This window comes from Lepeophtheirus salmonis, chromosome 3, assembly GCF_016086655.4.
Source record: "Lepeophtheirus salmonis chromosome 3, UVic_Lsal_1.4, whole genome shotgun sequence".
NCBI classification, from domain to species: Eukaryota; Metazoa; Arthropoda; class Copepoda; order Siphonostomatoida; family Caligidae; genus Lepeophtheirus; species Lepeophtheirus salmonis.
In genome coordinates this window covers 31,820,399-31,840,825 of record NC_052133.2, presented here as the reverse complement: position 1 = coordinate 31,840,825, position 20,427 = coordinate 31,820,399, and the positions used below count along the sequence as shown (strand labels likewise).

General features: G+C 29.0%; 1 protein-coding gene across 50 annotated transcripts in view; it reads right to left on the bottom strand.

Moving 5' to 3' along the window:
* Positions 1-20,427, bottom strand: part of LOC121114935 (KCNQ potassium channel) — a 579,520-nt gene that overhangs the window by 64,952 nt on the left and 494,141 nt on the right. For all 50 annotated transcript variants that reach the window (XM_071887354.1, XM_071887327.1, XM_071887355.1 and 47 more), the window contains 3 exons: positions 13,535-13,758; positions 3,584-3,756; positions 549-674 (listed from right to left, as the gene is read on the bottom strand). In XM_071887354.1, coding sequence (XP_071743455.1) covers positions 549-674; positions 3,584-3,756; positions 13,535-13,758 — 523 coding nt within the window. The remainder of the gene's footprint in view (positions 1-548; positions 675-3,583; positions 3,757-13,534; positions 13,759-20,427) is intronic.

Sequence of the window (20,427 nt, the reverse complement as noted above, 5' to 3'; positions counted from 1 at the left end):
TCAAACGAAGAACTCGAGATCAATATTTGCACAAAGTGGTGGTCTAAGCGACACTTTTTTTTACTCACTAGAGACGTTGATTATACTTTAATATTATTAAATAAGTAATTAGGCAACCTCCACGATTCCACATAATTAACTTAATTAACTAGGTAAATTTTTCAAAAGAAAGAAATAATTGAATATATCATTAATGAAAATGACAAATTAACGTCATCTGTGGTGTCGTAAAAAGCGAAATTTTTTGTTAAAAAGATGATATCAGTAAGACAAGGAATTTACTCAAGCTAACAGCCGCGTTTGATTACTTTGTTTTAAATCTTTACACTTGTGAAGCAATATCGAATTTTAATGTCACTAACTAACAGCTTTTAAATAATTTTGGGCTAACCCTCCCCTTCAGTTTATTTCTGCAGGAAAAGTTAGGATATACAATAAAGATAACGACGTGATAAAAAAAAATGGTAAAACATCAATATTTTCTTTTCTTGGCGTTTCTCCTTCTACAAAATAAAATATACTTAAATAAAATAAACAAAAATACTTACCACTCCCCACCATAGAGCATCAGCAAAGCTTTTAAAATCATCATTATGATCTTTTTCAACAATATATATGACAAAAGATGAAAATACAAGTCCGAGAAAACCAATATAAATAGTAGTAATTAACTCCTGTAAAGAATAATTTATTATGTAGTTAGTTAATGAGTAGGTATCGGATGGGGCGAAAAATCTTTACACTTCATTTTTGCAACATTAATCAAGGTTTTTGTGAATGCAGTAAAATTGTTCCGGTCAAATACTAAAAAAAAAAAAAAAAAAACAATTAGATCTGCTTAAGTGTCTAAGAAGACGAGAAAATACCATCTGAATGTGACCAACGAATTTCAGTATGCACTCTTTGGACACTGGCTAGAAACCAACGGAGGAGAAGTTGTTACCATGGTTCCAGACCAACTACATGGACATGAACGTGGTGTTACAGCAGGAAAGTGCGCCTACACAGAGTCTAAAAAGACCCAGAAGGGGTTGGAGGACAACTTGCCTTTCTGGCCAAATAAAATGTGGCACCCCTACTCACCATATGCCAGCTCATTGGACTTCACCTTTTAGTTGCATATTGAGCCCAAGGCCTGCACTGTCCGTCACTCAAATATCAACAACCTCAAGGACACTGTCAACTAGCAATGGGATGCCATGTCTGAAGACTACATCTGCAATGGGTAAAATGCCTTCCGTGGCCGCCTAGAAGCCAGCATTGCTGCTGAGGGAGCTACATCGATCATCAGGGTAGCCAAGACATCATATTAGTTATTTTATTGACATACTCTCTTACTACTGGTTGAAGAAATACATCTTAATAAAGTTCTAGATTGAAAGTGTAAAGATTTTTTCGCCGCACCCGGTAACTACTTCATACATATGTAGTAATGTAAAGGAATGCCATCTAATAATAATAAGAGTAATGATAATTACACTACATAGTGAAGACTGCTCCGAGTAAACCAAACTATACTTTATAAATTTTTCAATACTCAAAGTTATTTGTATGTAACATAAATTTATAGCTAAAAAAGAGGACACTTTAATCATAAGTTACTGAATATGGTATTTCTATACTAGTTAAGGCAAATATGTCACTTATTCAATAATCAATTAAAAAAAAGAATATATACAAAACTTTTTTTTCCTTTTTTTTCTACTAGGCGAATGAAATAATAATTAATTATATATAATATTTCGTAGAAAAACAGGAAACTTATTTAGGAAGTATTTAAAAAAATTGCAAATCTTTACAGAACTGAGGAATCGGAATATAGACGAACTTAAGTATAAACAAAGACATTTAAACTCGATCAGGTTCTAAAGTTTAAAACTCTTGATTTGCCTTTGACCAAGTTCAAATATATTGATATTTGACTTTGATTCATAAACAGGACAGCTCAGGAACTCACACTCGTATTGTAGAAAAGTATAATTAAACTGGAACTTCAGATTCAATTTTTCTATAAGTTAAAATCTGACCTGATCTTGAAATCGTAAAAAAAACAACTCGTGAACAGTATAGAACTTGGTACTTGAGTTGTAATCATATCTAACTGAATTTGGAATTACGACTGGACTGGGTTTTAAATATTTTTGGTCAAAAATATGCTAACATCATAAATTCAAATAATATGAAACGCAGCCATGTTGTAAAACAGAAACCGAAAATTAACCTGGTCTCCCTGACAATATGAAAAATGTTTTGAAGAAGAGCAGTTTAGCTAAGTGCAGCCATGAGATAAGAAAAATAAACACAAATCCCACTCCGTATTCAGCAAATAATATCGGCAGTAAATATTCAAATGTTAATCCTCAATTCAAACTTGAGTCCAACGACAACATATAATGATCACTCCACAACAAATCATCAGTGTTACTCCTTGCTTTTTATGCACTATTGATGATTTTATATTTATAGGGTGTGGCCGTTGTTTAACAACAAACTTTGAGTGCATGTGAAAGTAGAATGCTGTTTGTTGTTTTGGCAGCTAGTCAGAAGTGTTTTGCGGTAGTTAAAAAAAAAGTCAGAAAAAGATACTGGAAGAGTCTGGATGTAATTATGAGACTGATTTTTGCCACACTACAAAGAAAACATTGAGCTGGTTGTACTTTTTTTTTTTTTGACATTGTTGGACCCAGTATTTGGCCTCCAAGCTCACTGGAGTTTAACCCCATAGACTTCTTTGAGTGTGGTGCAACTGAGCAACACACCAATAGACCCTCTTACATAACAGAACCCGTGGTGATGTCCAGGATTCTGGATGAATTCTGGAATCTGTCAAAGGAGACAGTCATCAAGACTTGCTTCAGTTTTTGAGGTCGAGTCGAGGCCGTTATTGACACTAAATTGGTTATATTGAATAATATATATATATATATAAAATTCAGTTTTCTTTTGGTATGGGTTCTTATTAAAATTGAATGATGAGTTTAGAAGAAATCCATTAAAACAATGGAGTTGTTTTTATATTCTCTCTTAAAGAAAAAATAGAGTAAAAAAACCAGCTTCCCAAAATAAGAAAAATCTTTTTCGTTTTACAATAGTCGTACTGTAGAATTAAAAATTGAATTTGTTATTTTTTTGAAAGGTTTGCTTTATGTTGTAGTATATTATATAATTGAATATAAGTAGTTAATTTATAATAATGGTAATTGACTTGCTGTTCGGGGAAAATTATTTTTCTATTTTATAAAGCTTTCAACAATTTGTAATTCGTAGAATTCTGATTAATTATTTTAGCATTTTCTATTTTAAATTATGGGTTGATTGCCTATGACATCATAGTATTAGTGACGTTATTGCAATAACTATTTAATATTACTTTTGAAGTTATTTCTTTACTCGTCGTGCAATTTTTTTTAACTACTTCAGTTATTATTTGAAATTGTAATAAAATCTCTCTAAAAAAAAGAAAATAAATATTTTTCAATTCCATTTTTAGTTTGATTACCATCACTTATACTTATCATTAATTTAGTTAACTCCCTTTCAGCGATTTCAACAAAACAATAAAAGCTTAAAAGTCATATCTTACTTGTCTATGAGCATACACAACGGATCCTAAGAGTTTCCATGTCCCTCCTCTTCGATCCATGCGTACCATACGAAGTATCTGGAAGAATCTGAGGCCACGAAGGGCCGATGCCGCAAATAACTGACCATTTGGTCCACTTAAAACGACCACAGAGGCACACACGGTTATAACATCTATGTGGAAAATAAAAAGACATATTTATTTTATGAAAACAAAATTATAATATTAATTTATATTAGATGATATATACATCATAGCGGTTTTGCTCCGTAGTGACGCATACTCCATGCATGAAATAAAGAAGGATTGAAACTGTTTCTTGCTAAGACGTTGCTTATTCAATATACTCATTAGATAAACTAACAAAGTTTGGCGATTGGGAAATAAACTTAAAGTCTTAAATAAGAATAAATAGATTTGATCCACCATTCATCTTCATTGGGCGCATTGGTGTTTAACAAGGTTATCTTCTATAATAAAGTCAGTTTTATGGTAAATTCCAATCTATTTCAATAACTGACGTCATTGATAAATAATAATAACGTACTGAAATGGATGTTTTTTTTTTGGGGTGAGCAAACACTGCAATGTAATTACCAAAACATAAACAACTTGATCTGTACCTTTCTAATTAGGTGTTGATTTTTCTACTACACATATCCCTTATTCCTATTTTGATTGTTAATAAATTTAATTCGGATTGTTTCTTGTTAAGTTGTAACTAGTGATGTTGGGTATACCAACATTTTAGTGGTACCGGGGAACTGATTTATTTGAAACAGTACTATATATTGTATTTCGAGTGGTATTTGCGACCCCTTTCGTAATTAAAATGACGTAATCCCCCAAGAACACAAAAGTGTACTTTATTATAGAAATATCGATAAAAAAACTTATTGAAAGAGCCTATCAAAACAACTGGCAGACTCCCTTATACTCGTTAGGGTATATGAATTGGCCTTCATGACATTGTTATATTTTTGGACGTACAATTATAAAAATTGAGATAGCAATTTTGGTATCATGACAACAATTTAATTATAACCATTAAATTTGTAGATACTATTCCACTTGTTATTTTTTTAATGATAATAGTTCTTTATTAGATTTAATAATCAGCGAACAGTGATGAATACTTATAAAAATAGATATTAAAGTTGTGGTACATAAAAAAATAACATTATAAATAACAATCTATCACTAGTAATATTTTGAAAGCGTGCAGTACATCACTCATCATTTTTCTTCTCCCCGATCCCCCCCAACAATAAACAGGGGTGTAGCGTCGAAAAGAATAATCTTGTTATTAGATCCGTCGTCATTATAATAATTGCAAGGCAATTGATAGCATCTCAAATTTACACAAATATAAAACACACAATATAATAATTAAAAATGGTAGAAAGTCACGAGAAGATAAACCCATGTCCCCTTCATGGACTTGTAATCTCTGACTGGGCAGAAACGGCATCTAATATATCCATTGAATGGAGTACATATTCTTCCAGCCTTGTTGGAAAAGGCAAGAGTTTATTTTTAAGACCATATATTATGCCCTTATTTGATAACTAATATATCATTTTAGGCATTTCCTTTTTGTAGAAAAGGTTAATAGATGCAATCAAAGTTAATATAAGTAACGTTTGAGAAATTTTATAATTTAATTTAATATATGGTGTGTTTCGCAAACGATTGAAAACCCCAATAATATATTTAAAATAAAGTACTATAAATTTATATCAAAGAAATTTGTGAATTCTAAATCATAAAAAAAAAACCGTTCCTCTGTTTTAAAATGATATAGGATCATCTCAAAACGTATAATCTATTGACTAGTATATATTTTGATCTATGTATTTTCTTTCATTCCATCTATATGTGAGTTATGGACAAATGTAATAAAATAGAGTCTATTTTTTATCATATTTGAAAATAGATCTAATGGATTTAAGATGGATTAGATTTTTTTCCTACCTAATTTACACAAATAAAAAGGGTATAAAAAAAACAAAAAATAAATAAAAAACACTTAAGACACTTTTTTCGAAAAAACATTTCTCGTTTTATCTTTTTTAGCCTACAGATCATAAAAGGTGTACAGTTCTTAGAATTATTAAATTTTTGTATTAGTGTATACTTACGCAAGTCTATACAACAAAGACATGACAAGTAGCAGAACTCATATTCTTATTTACATAACCACATTAAAAACATTTCTAAACGTATTTAATTATTTTAAAAAATAGGTTAATGTGCTTTTCATAACATGAAATGTATTTTATAACAAATGAAGGAAAATCATTTTTTTATCCTTCTTATTTTAAAAATATATTGGTCAAAATGGAATTTCATAAATTAAGTATAACTATATGAAACGTAGATAAAATAACAGTTTAAACGTTAAAAAAGGAGAAACGTTTGGTACTTTCGTTTTTTTTTTGTTATTTTTAAAAAATTGTCGTCGAGTTAACATCTCTCTCTGAACATGTACTACTAAATATATGGATGAGTAGAAATATTAAAAGTCAACAAAACCTCAGAAGCTCAACTTTTTCTTTCATTAATAACAAAAGATAGCTTTGTAAACTCTCTCATAGTCCTTCATAGTCCCCCATAAGATTGAGTTCTGGCGATGGGTCCGACTATAAGTATCTGTATAAGTATTCTAAACAAATTATTATAATTTTTTTATAATAACAGTACGGAAACATCTTATTTAAATAAAATATTATATTTTTCAAATAAATTAAAAACCTCACATATTTATTTGTTGTAAAATTTTGAAATTGAAAATTAGTTAATTCTCAAAAGAAATTCATATCTTTTCTTCAATGACAAAGATTATTGGACTGAATGAATATGCTTCGAGAAACCTACAACACATTTTGATGAAGAAAGATTTATCTCAAGCATTCAATCTTCAACATACTTCTATAATTTAGCTCAAAACTGGAAGAATATTAAAAATCGTTATTTATATATGACCTTAAAGGACAACTGGATTTGAAAGCGTTTCAAAAGTTATAACTAAGAACCATGTAGGTATAATACAATTTAAATATAATATTGAAAGCATTATGTCTTGTTTTATACAATAATAGTAAAAATCAAATAATATATATTTTCTTGAATTATGGAACACAACCAATAAGAATTTTAAAATTTTTAGTTTAGCGATTCAAAATTGTATTATCAATGTGAATGTATAGAAAAGAATCAGAAACTATTAAGCTCATTTAAGAATTCCACTTATTTAAATAATGTTAGACTATCATTTTAAATAGTATCTAGCTTATCATAAACTGTTAATAAATTTAACAGTTTGGATCTACAATCATTGGATTAGTTTGACAACATCAGTTAATTAATTATTCGTAAATTAAATTGGAAGTTTTATATGTAAGAAGTTACTCACCTTCTTGAATTGAGTTCATGTGATTCAGCCTTTAAACTTTTACATTTTAAACTCCAAATATGAAAACAATATAAATAAAGATATAATATTAGGTATTCAAGGTTATATACATAATATACATGGATTGGCGGAAGAAATACAAGATATTGTTTTTAGCGGAACTATTTCAACTAGCATTTCTGGATCCAAATCATCGTCGATATTCTTCTATTATGATATCAGAGTTATTTCAATGGTACACAATTGCAACTTCTATATGACATCAATAAGCTTATGCTGATAGTGATAACTCTTCCTCCAAAACCTGAGTGTGCTTAATATCCTAAATATATGTTCAGTTGCTGTAACTATTATATTCTTTGGGCAATCCCTTGTAATATGTAAATTTAAAAAAAAACTCGTGTTCTATTAATCCTGGAGTAAGAAAGGCTCGTTCAAACTAATGAGGCATCAGTTTGGTGTTTTTGATCTTCTTTTGATTAAATACCTTCCACAAGAACCACACGTAAGGACATACATATGCTGTTTCAGAGCAAAATTTGAAATTTTGAATCCCAAATGACGACAAAAAAGTAGATACTTATCCGCGTCGTGATTTGGAGAACAAATGACTCCCAAAAAAACATAATTCCTCAATTTTTACTAGTCACAAACAATTAATTAATGGCATTTTTAGAAGTCCAAAGCATCACTATAATAACCCTTGTGTATCTAAATAATAAAGCTGATATTTAAAGGTTTCGTGGGTAGTGATCATACATATAGTTTAGTAATTCATGCTCTGAATGATTAATCCCAGCCTATTTTTGGCGTAGTTTTGTACTATAGAATAATAATATATATGTATTTGAAAAGTGTTTTTTAGTGACGACTTCTTTCTGGAACTGGAAACCATAGACCATCCTTTTTGGAATTGTGATTATCAAAAGGAACTATATGATGGGATCTCCTAAGAAATACTTCGGAATTTTGGAGCTAGGATCCGTAGAGATGAGATGCTTGCTCACTACAATGGGAAGGGAGAAAATAAGGTCGTTGCCATAATTACCAAAACATAGCAAATGATTTATGCAAAAAGATCAGTAGGAAAATCAGATATCAATGGCATCATCCCAACGATCAAATAATTAATTAAAGTTTAAAAAAAAGATAAGTTAATTTGTGTTTTGTTTTGAATTTATCTTCGGTTTTTGTTATTTTGTTTTCGGTTTTGTGTATGTATAAGTATTCCTTTTTTATTTATGATAACTCCCTCCATTTTAGTATAAATATTGTTGAGACTAGTTATTTCTTTAATTGTTGTACCATTTCAATATAATTATACTATTTTGCCTGTAATAATGCTTTTGTTAATGTTGTAGGTACTCCTCTCTATATCCGTAATACATTTTCTCCTTACAAAATCATCGAACAGTCATACGATGTTATCGATGGTCTTAAGTCAGTATTAAAATAAGTATTGCTCCCGCTTACTCACTCCACTCTACAAATATCAATTTATAGTATATAAAAACATTTTAGTACTACAACTAATCTATCTGACCTAGTAAATTGAAGTGAATATAGATATCAAATGTATATTTCCTTCCCTCTAAGCAAACGGAAATGGAACTCATACATATTAATTTCAAGAGATTCATTTCTCCAGAGAATGTCGTCCTCTCAAGCTACTGTTAGCTACATCACTCCTACCAGTATAATATTACGCTATATTAAATTTTTGTAAGAAAAACAATCAAAATCGCAAGTTTCGGTATTGACTTTCATTGCATCTAAAGCAAATTATACGCACAACAAATATAAATATTTAAACAACGGAGTTATCTCTTTGAAGAAAAAATTTACAAAAATGAACAACCAAATATTTGTTAAAGGTAGTTGTAATTGTATTGAAAAAAAATAAATAACATGTAAAGCAAATGCATTATCACGCTAAATGAATTTTTTGACACTTGCTTTTAAAATTTATGGTCATAAATATGTTATAATTTTTTTTTCTTTTTTCCCCGGTAATTTGACGTTTGTAGTACCACATATTAAGATTTGTATACACAAGCACGGTCGAACTGAACGTTAACCAGCTTTTAAACTATGATTAGTGATCCCAAAGTTACTGTTATCCCGGGAGTGTACAGATATGTATAAAAAAGATACATGTTTGTAACCTAAAAAACTTATTAGTTCTTATTTAACCTTAGGCTCACCTTAAAATCCTTAACCTGGTACTTTCTTTGGGTTTAAGCCACTATAACATTAAAATGGATATTTTAGCAATATAAAACTTGATTTGGCAATATTATATTTTGCATATGATAACTACTAGTGTCATCAGTTAGTATATTGAACAAAATTTACAATTATATTTATTGACTGTGAATGCAGAATGTAGTTATAAAAAAGAATATTACATTTCTTAGTCTCTAGATAATAAATTATTTCAAAATTACTATATAACAGGACATTTTTTATAAAGAATAAGACAATAATAACTCTCCTTTCTTTTTTTTTTCTTTTTATTTTGACTCGTTGGAGTCGGTAGTTAAATAATACCACCGGATAATTGTTGTTTTTTTAAACCTTGATATAATTAATTCCAGAATTTGTAAATAACTTAATATTATTTTTATCATTTAATTTACGTCATACCTACAAAAGGACATAAAGGGAGTATAAATTATTCTTTTATAAAGTAAACAGTTTGTGAGTTAACAATAACATCACTTTCTAAGAGAGACCCAAACGTCTTTTGTAATAGAGAAATATACTCAACCAAAATATTACTCACTAAAAAGAAAAAAAACAACTTTTATTGAACAAAAAAATTCTCTCATTTGTTGTAAGCTCTCTCTCTATATCTTTTATAAAATTAATATCTAATATCCGAAATATATATTAAAAAACTAATTTTATGCACTAAATTTATAATTACTGGTTAATATTTTCTGATTGGAAAAGCTAAACTGTTAAACTAAAAGCTTTCAAAAATGGGGTTCTTATTAGTATTTATTCCTCAAATTCATATTTCTAAGAACCGACCCTACAGGTAAATTAACAAAAGTAAGTATATCAAAATAGTTATTTAAAGCTTTAAAATGACGGCATCATTTTGTATGTTATGATAGAAGTAGAAACAAACAAATCCTATTTGAATACAAACTTCTTACAAAATATATCGTTGCATTTTTTCTTGCCTTTTTTATTTATTGTGAGGGTATTTATTATTTAGATACTACTATTGATAAATAAATATTTCTTTATATATGGATAGTATATACCGTGTACATCCTAGGTAATATGGTTTTTGATTTAATAACACGTAAAGCCAGCGGCTTTAAATAATACAAGAACCAACTTTGAAAAAAAATTGAGTGTAGCTCATAGAATGACACAAAGGAATTAAAAACATTCAATATGACCTGAAAAATTGCAATACTATGTATGAGCTGTAAGATGAAATGAACCAAATATAAATAATAAAATTGGTTTTATCTTGACTATATTTATTACCTTCTTGTTCATAAAGGGAAGAGAGAAAAAAGGTAAAAAATAAGTTGTTACTACTTGATAGTTAGCCAATTCTTCCAAAATGTTGGAGTATTCCTCGCTTAATTATAGGGAATTGTTCATTGTTTAATAGCATTTAATTTAAACTCAACTAATCACTGTTCAAATTACTAATACAGGGGGAAAAGTATAATTTAAACTTTCATGATATTTCTATAAAGTCCTGCATATTTTTTTTAGTGAACCAAAATATCGTGTAATATTTTGACTTTAATAGATAAGTTTGAGTTTGAATATGTATATTCATAAATATAAATTGATTAAAATCAGTCAAGCTTTTCAATTGAAGATTGATGCTTTTTGATACTAATAATCCACTATAATTATTTTCATTATAGTAACGTCTATGAACATTTATTAAGATACTTGGTCTATTTAACGTTATACTGGATTTTAAATTATGCCATCAGGAGTTATAATTAAATAATAAGTTTTTTACATGCCACTACATCTTATGTGACCTATTTTTCACCTATATCTCAATCAATTCAGACCAACTTATAAAATCATGCAATAATCTCTTTTAGGCCATTAGATCAGGATTCTTAATTTATAAAAAATGAAATTTGGCCATTTTATTAAATAACTACCTACAAATGTTGTCACGATACCAATCTTTTCCTACTTACTGCAGTACCACAATTAGTATCTATATATTTTATACTGATTCAACAAAAACAATTATTTAAATTAACACATATTCAGACGTCTGCAAAATTTTTATTTGGTGTTACCCCATGAATTTGATCACTTTTTTAAAAGATAATTTTCATTCTTATTTTTTTTAAGCCATCCGCAAGCCAATATTTACCATGATAATGGTGTTGCAAAAACCAATTCAGTATATAGTACCGTTCAAATAAATCAATACCTCAGTGCCACCATATATACAGAGTGGGGCCAATGCTTGCAGTAGCATTTAATTGCAATTTTGTCGCTGTTATCATTTATTACAAAGTTTCATTAGGCAACGAAAAGACAGTTGAAACAAAAATAAACAAGTTTTTTTTATTCCTTGTCTCGAAGTATCAAAATGTCAGAGCAACCACCAAAAAGATAACGCTTGTGCAATCTGTTCCGCACCGGTTTCTGAGCCGAACAAGCTGTAGGAAACTTTGGTATTTCCATTTGGACTACCTACAATATAAAGAAGTTCATTACAGCTTCGTACAGCCAAGAAGAACCAAAACTTCTTCAAAAACATTATGGTGGACTTCTGGCTTGCCCCTGGACTTTGACGTTTGAGACGTCTTGGAGAAGAGACTATGACACGCCTCTAATCCAAATTTGGATTCGTTACGAGCTGCAAACATGATAACGTGGTACGCCTGGGAAACGACCTTCAAGAGGTATCAATCTGTTTGCTGGGGTGTCGAGGCTTTTATCCCTTGTGAAGGAAGACATATTGAATAAAAATATAGTTCAATTTGAACATATCACAAAATAGTTTTATTTTGTCTATTCTTTATTCCATAAAAATCACATTTTCTGTAATTTAGTCATGGAGTTGCAAGTTTGGGTCTCTATTTGTAAAGAGTTCCAATATACCGATCAACAAAACTTCATAAACATATCAATTTATTGTACAATCTGTAACGTCATTAACAACGCTTTACACTGCCAAATATGACTATAAAATTAAACGAAATTTTACATGATATTCCAATTTATATTGAATGATATTGCAAGTAGATTTATTTCCATTGGCCTTATTTTCTGAAGAAACTACAAATAATAAATAATGTCTTGTAAATATGTATGTAAAAGATGATAAGATAAACACACAATAAGATACACAAATCAGCCTAAGATATATTCTATGCTAGCGCTGTTACCATTGTGCTAAAAATCCTAGTACAATACAAATATGTTATAAATAATAATTATTTGTCATATACTATTATGTATACTTGTGTACAAAAATATTATGATTGTTTATTAAAAAAAACATATTAATAATTACTTTCTTGTATATTAATAATGAAATTAATATCAGTGTGAATACAGTTGATACATATAGAGCTTTTTCACTGACGAAATAAATTGCTTCATACTTGAAGGCGACGCCTTTTTGGGGGCTTATCGTTGGTAATTTTACAACATAAAAGGTACAAATTTCCAATAAGCCTTAATTAAACTTCATCAAAGGACTATAAATATAAAATAAGACTTGCAAGGAATACTACTTTATGTCTGTGATAAACAGTAACATTTGAATTGAGTTAAAGTAATATGTACTAAAAATGGCTAGATTTGTAATTTTTTTTTTTTTTTATTGATTAAGAACGACAAAGTTGTATAATTAAAATGAAATATCTTTCAATTTCTGCTTTAATTGTTATATATCGGAATAAGACTATATTACGATGTAATAATAAAATTTTAATACATATTAGGGTCTAATATATAATAAAATTAGCTATTAGATAGATAAATTTTTGATAGCTATTAACGTTGAAGTCCTTTCATTTGTTGGCTCCAGATTGATATCCAATAGTTGACTATTTTTTGTTATAAGAAACCGTTTGTTTATGCCACTAAAATGATCTATATCAACAATTGTACATACACATATAGGGTGATCGAAAATTAGAGTACCCTCAAAAAAATTAAAATATTCAAAACCATAGTTAATATTACAATATGTACTAAGCCGTTGGGGTCATAAGGTTTAATATCTTTTATCATTTCCAAAAATTATCCAATATCTTATTCAATATGCTAGTACACACAATGTCTCGACGTTTTTTGTCCACAAAGCCTTCAAGGCTGTTATTATGGAGTCCTTCTGAGCTTGAAGCCAAGTGAGTTTGTTTTAACTTAATTTACATTGTGGTTTGGTGGCTTATCGGGTTGTCACAGTATTTCCGTCTTGAGTGAAGACATCTCTACACATAACACTCTTAATTAAATCACGTTTATTTAATGTGACTCTAATTATGGACACTCTGTAGTATATCGTGATTCCTTACCTATGATACAGAATGGGCTTTTCATAAATCTTAGTCGGCCGATGCAGCCTTGATATCTTGACCTGCAACCGGATGACCATAAGCGTACAAGAAATTCTATACCAAACCATAGAACTATCACAATCTCCAAGTAAAACAATGTTGCTTCAACGTATACTTCATACTCATGTCCTTCGATGGTTGAGAAAACACTCAAACCCAAGCAAAGAAACACTATTGCGAACCTATAAATAAATAATGAAATATTGAGAATACTTTTTTATATATGTAATAAGACATGAGAGCATATAAGTATTTTTTTATTAATTTTCATCTTAAAGCACCTGGGATACATAGTAATGTATAAATATTTAGAAAGTTTTAATAAGTTTGATGTATTTCATGATTTATTATAAACCCATGTCTATCACTCAACATAATAGCATTGTATTGTAGGTATAAAATCATTAAAATCCTTCTTTAATAAATCATTTTAAAAGGCTATTTGAAATATAGTCGAACTTTTTACAAAAATTAAACATTTTTCAATGCAATGTCTTCTTATTTGTTATTTAAGTCAAACGTGGCTTAAATTTAATCCCAGTCAAATCTGTACTAAGCAGTCAAGCAAAGTAAACTGAAAAGGCGACTTCTTAAACAAGGCTTCTAATTTGTAAGAATTCAAACTTTGAAAACTTAATAAAACGGCTTTATAAGATAACACGCTTAAAACAAGTGGCCGTTATAAATACAAGTGTTTAGACTCAGTAGGATGCCATTATTTTTCTAATTGCTCATAATCAATAATTGCAAATGAGCGAATTGGGTGTGAAAAAATTAACTTTTCCTGTAAATATATACAAGATAATTGTACAACATTATCTTCGCAGATAGGAATATCCATGTACTTTCCCTTATGTAATCATAAGTCAATCAAACTCGTATCCATATTTTGAAGACTTGATTTCAAAATTAAAAATCATACTCGGAACTGAAAGCAAAAACTCGAGCCTAGACTGGATTTAAGAGCCAATTTCAAGAAATAATGTTACAATCATTTAAATTTGTTTTAAGTTTTGTTGTGTATCCAATTAAGTTCATGAATTTTAACCTTAGATTTTAATGTGTGTATATCTAATATTAAATCTAATTTCATACCCATCCGTGACATTGGGAAGCAGTTCGGTATTTAGAATTTATCCTGAATTACCCTAATATTGATTATTACCTTTGTTATTATTGAGGGCATCAACTATAGTTAATTCAAAATAATACTTAACGCTAGAACATCAACTATAATCCATCACAAAGTATCAGTACGCCAATCTGACACTTGAAAGAAAATTTGTGCATTTTAAGTAAAATAATTACTATCTATTTATTAACACATGTGTACAGGTATTCAAACAAAATTAGAAGTATGTGTCCACAACGATGTACCTGAACTTCAACTAATTTAATGCCCGAATTAAAATATGAATTTATACATAATAAAACAATTTGTACATTTTAAATAATATAATCACTTTCGTATTGAAATATTTTAATGCCATTAAGGTTGCTACCAAATAGTTATTAATTACTAACGAGAGGGCCCAGCATTGCATCGATTCACATTGCTTTCATAGCATATATATGCACTCCGTTTTTTGCTTTTTACTACATAGCTAGTTCAAAAAATATATAAAATGTTTTTTTAATTTAAGTATGACACGCTAATCATGAGCTACACACACTCGTTACTACATTATCATTTCTTAGATCAAAAATGACTCTATGACCAACGTCAGTCTCTCCCAAAAAAACTATTTTTTACAGTGCTGGGCAGCCAAATGTGGACTCTGGAGCCTGCTGTCTTTCATAACTTATAGTTCAAAAAATATAGTTGTTAAAATTGTTTTTTGAAAAAATAGTTGATTTCTTTCTTGATTTTCTTCTTCAAGCTGAACAAAAACTTCGGATCTCTCTTTAAATTGTGCACTCCACCTCCAACTCTGCAGGAGAGGTCTTCTCCATCATTTTTAGCTCCTGGAGCGCTTCACAATGTACTTTTTTTGCTCATTCATGATGACGAGATGACAAATTGTTTATTATGGTTTGTTCATGCAAAAAGAATGGTTTTCTCAGAATGTCAAAAAATAATCACTAAAACTGCCTGTATTAAAGAGAAAATTGACATTAATTAACAGTCCACGTTGTGCTACCCAGCCCTGTAGGTTATGAATGTAATATAGTATCTCTCTAGGGAATCTGTTTTATTAGTAATACTTATGACAAAAATGATAATTGAGAAGATATGGGTTGGACTAGCTTATTATTATTTCTAAGGAAAGTTATAAAATGAAATGCTTAAGTTCCACTGTACTCATTATTTACAAACATGATCCCACTCTAAAATAATTTGCTGGTGAATAAGAAATCCTAGAATCAACCATTTAGTCTAATGTATATGATGGTGTTTCTCATTTCTTAGGAAAATATCTTTGAGTGGGATCCAAGGAAATATTCTATTAAATTATGGGATCCCAGTTAAAGTCAATCCCTCATAAATATATGTATATTATAGTCGTAAAATAGGATGTCAGTCGGAAAATTTGGATCATAAACAATTGAATTGAAGAGAAATGAAGATGGTCTAGTTGAAAAATAAATTTGATTTTTTTTAAAACAGCCATTTTAAAAATTAAAATAACTATATTAATAGACTAAAAAAAACTTTCATTTATATAAAATGACCATTCCAAAAATAAAATAAAAATATTAATTAAACAAACAAACGTCCTTAGTTTGCTTAACTTAAATTATTTAAAATCGTGTCATATTAGTGATAAAAAAAAATCCTATTAAAGGCCTTAATTACAAGAATATTTAAGTCTCAGGGGGTGGGTAGACACTTTTGGAAAATAACAGAGGATTAAATGGTTACTATATGATCATTTGTGATTGGAAAGTATTCACGTTAGTATTTGGAGGGGAAATGGTGAAGGAAGAGACGTACATATTTTTAATTTATTTTACCTTCAGTATCTATGCAGTAAGTATTTTTTTCAAATATACAACTTTGTCACCAATAACAACTATATAAATGGTGCTTTCTTTTTTTTTATTAGCCGCATACATTAAATATAAAATATTTTTGATATAAAAATACAAACCAAGTATTTGTGTTTTACGGTATATTTATTATAAAGTAATACAAAGTAGCCAATGCTGGTCTTCTCCTTCATATATAGCATGTTATCATTTATTTTGAATAAGCATAATGAAGATTTTACATATTCAATGGCTTAAGATCAAACTAGTATCTTCTTATATGAATATAGCAAAGGTGTCTATTTGTTTGTTTGTCTGTATCAAAGGACACATTTTTGACAAAGAGATTGTTCAGCTTAAGCTCAGCATGTCATATTAAAGCAGAAAAGAAAAATATAATATAAAAAAATATATGTGACTCTAGATTATCAACGAGTGTTCCTAGCTAAAGCAAAAACAAGAAAAGAAAAGAACATATATATTAAGAGTTGTAAATCTTTAGTATTTTTATGTGTGCTAGTTTTAATTTTTTTTGTCGACTTGAAAAATGTTTTTTTTATCTTCTTAAGCTGTTATCATTATTATTTTATTATTGATGAGATGTTTGTGTTGTCTCATTCTAGTTATTTAAATATATAGTCTACAATGGATCAAAATATGACTATGAAATATCGGACTCTACTTAAATACGATGTCAAAATATATTTAACTTAAATATAAAAAAAATATAAATATTTTGTATTTTTGTTAGGTAATCAGTTTTGTTTAACATCATATATATGTATATTCAGTTCAATAATTTAGAGTCACATTTCGGTCAATTCTAGTATTTGTATTCAAATTTATGGGATACTTTTAGACAATCAAGATTTTATCTATAACAATAAACTTTTATTTGATTTATAAACTTAATTTCGCCCTGATATGGCATGTTCAAATATAATCCATCAATTTTTAATTCTTTCGCCGTGACAAAGCATTTTTTTTTTTTTTTTTCCAATTCTTAAGCAAACCAAGCGAACATTATCATGATCACTAAATATGAAAATAAGTGTATGTAAATAATAAAATACACATTAACACACAGAAATTAAATTTTTGCTTCTATTTATTTGTAATTTGTTGTGTTTCCAAATGACTAATCAGAATAATTTCTTGATATAAATTGACGGATAATGAATGATTAAAAATGTAATCCAGACTCAATAAAAAAAAAAAAATCTAGATGATTTTTGAAAAAAAAAAAATCTTACTGATGACTTTTTTTTTTAGTTAATTTCGGTTTGTGACTTTGAAACATTTTATTGAGTCCGACTAAAAATCGGTCTCATTTAAAATGGGCAATAAACCGATTTTTACATGAACTATGACGTCACGTGTTCAGCTTATACAGTGTGCGGCAAAAATCATGCAGTAGGATTTCAAAATGTTTAGAACTTGTACTTATTTTAAACTATTTTAAGTTACATGAGCAAATTCTATAATCCAATTAGAACAATTTTTTTAAACAACAACATTCGTATTACGACCGAGAACGACGATGAAGGTTCAAAGAAAAAGAATATCCGACTTGATCAACGCTCATGTCAAGGTGGCAGAAATTGTCAGGATCGTCAGCTGCTCGGAGAGGCTCGTCTTCAAGGTGAAGAAGCTGAAAAAGCATGGCCTGAGCATCGCACGGAATCCTTGCAGAGGTAATCTCAACAAAATTTGGTCTCCTACCATTTTGGACTCGGAGAAGGAGAAGAAAGATAGGATCCCGATGAAGAGCATGAGAACGACGACCAATTTTTGGAATTAAAAAATGAAATTTAATATTTGTAATTTTATTTCCAAAAAATAATTTTCTGTAAATAGGCATACATTTAAAAAAAATCCCTAAATTAGAATATTATTGTTTAAATTTTTTCCAAAAAATTTAATATTTGAAGTTTTTATTTTTATTTTATTTTTTGAAATCCAAAAACCAAGTCCCTACAAATTGTGATCATGTAGGAACCCCCTATGGGATTCTGGTATAAGGACCTGTGGCCACCGTCAAACTCGGATTTGAATTCCCTGGACAATGGGGGGGATGGGCGCCATTGAGAAATAGGCTTGTACTACCTTTCAACCCAATGTGGAGTCTCTGTAGGATGTGATGGACAGAAAGTTGGAGGACATGAGCGCGGACTTTGTGAAAAAGATGCACTTGGTATCAATTGGGAGTCAATTACTATACAATTCACTGCGGCACACAGTATAGAGTGAAAAAAAAAACCAAAAAAAAAAACGATTAACGATCTAAAAATGATTAAATTAGATCCACAGTTTTAGACATCGGTCTCGACAGAAATATCTGTCGAAATCGGCTTAGAAACAATTTATCTCGGACCAAGTCTCAACACTCAATGTACAAAGTACATATGTTAATTGCAACTATAATCATTATATTTGTGTTCAGAGTGGGGTAAAAAAAATGAATGAAAATGTTTAGTCCAGGAAACAATAAATAGATTGCTTTCTCTGACCCCTATTACCAGATCTATATTCAACACGATCAAATAATCAATACAATTTTCCTAAACATGCTCCAAATAATCTTATGACAATAATAACTTAAGCAAAAGGTTATTTAATATAACCAAAAATTATTACCAAAATAAATGTCCATTAGACTGGTTTTTATTTGTTATTCCGTGTTGTCGGGCGGACATAGTCCAAAAATGTTTTTTTCATTAAATAATATATCTTGATTAATTGATATTGATCAATTTTCATACAAGTTTTACATTTTGCAATTTTATGAAAAAATAGTCAAAATTAATCAAAAAATAGTCTTTTATAATTTAAAAAACAATTTGAGATGAATAAAAATCTTTCAAACTTTTAATTTAGTTTCTTCAGCAGTGATTATTTCTCATTAAAAGTGACAAATAAAGTATTGTCGTACCACATATGGGCCGCACTTTTCCCTTCTTTTTTTATAACATAAAACGAAGCTTTTTTTGAAAACTTTTTTCAAAGTGAAAATGTATATAATTTTCACAAATTAATATTATTTCTAATAAAATGGATAGTAAAGCTTATTTTTGTTATATATATTAAAGGGTTTTGAGTCAACTCAAATAGTAAATCAATTTTAAAATTAAAAAAACCTGAATCGACTTCATATTTTATTATTGACTAGGTTTGACTTTTATAAATAAACCTTATCAAATGCTGTTTCGTGGTGCTGTCCCTAGGTGATTTTCTAATTAATCAAAATTTTTAATATCGTTTTTAAATCTTTAAGAAAACAGACTTGACAATTTTGTAAAGAACAGTTATTACAAAATTAGCTCATTTGTGCTCATAAATCAAGCAAAATTCGCTGTAAAAGTACATTAATAATAGATGAGTAATAAATAAAGATTTAAATTGAAAGTATTTCTTGAATATCTACATTTATAAAGCAAAGTTTATTTATATTTTGAGTATGTATATTGATATCAACTCCTGCTTCCTTTAGTCTAAAAAGATGTTCCATTTAGGAAATTAGGACATTTCATTATTTGACCAGGAGATACAACTTGAGTATTCTGTTACTTGATATAATTTGATTGAATTAAGTGAGATATCAGTTCCTTTACCAAAATATATTAAAATTTGACGCAAAAAATGTCTTTAAAAATAACACTGATTTAACTTAAGAGTCATCTGAGGGAGTAAAAAATAATGTATCATTTTTCTCCATAATGTACCAAACGGTCTTTTGGTAAAAATGTACATTCGGAAAAAATTGGTCTTGGACGGCGTCTCATCACTAATATGTACCTAGCTACTATGTACATAAGCTAAAGTAGAAAGCAAATGTCCTGCTGTTCTTTTGATGATTACTAAGGTCTTAATTATTCTCATGG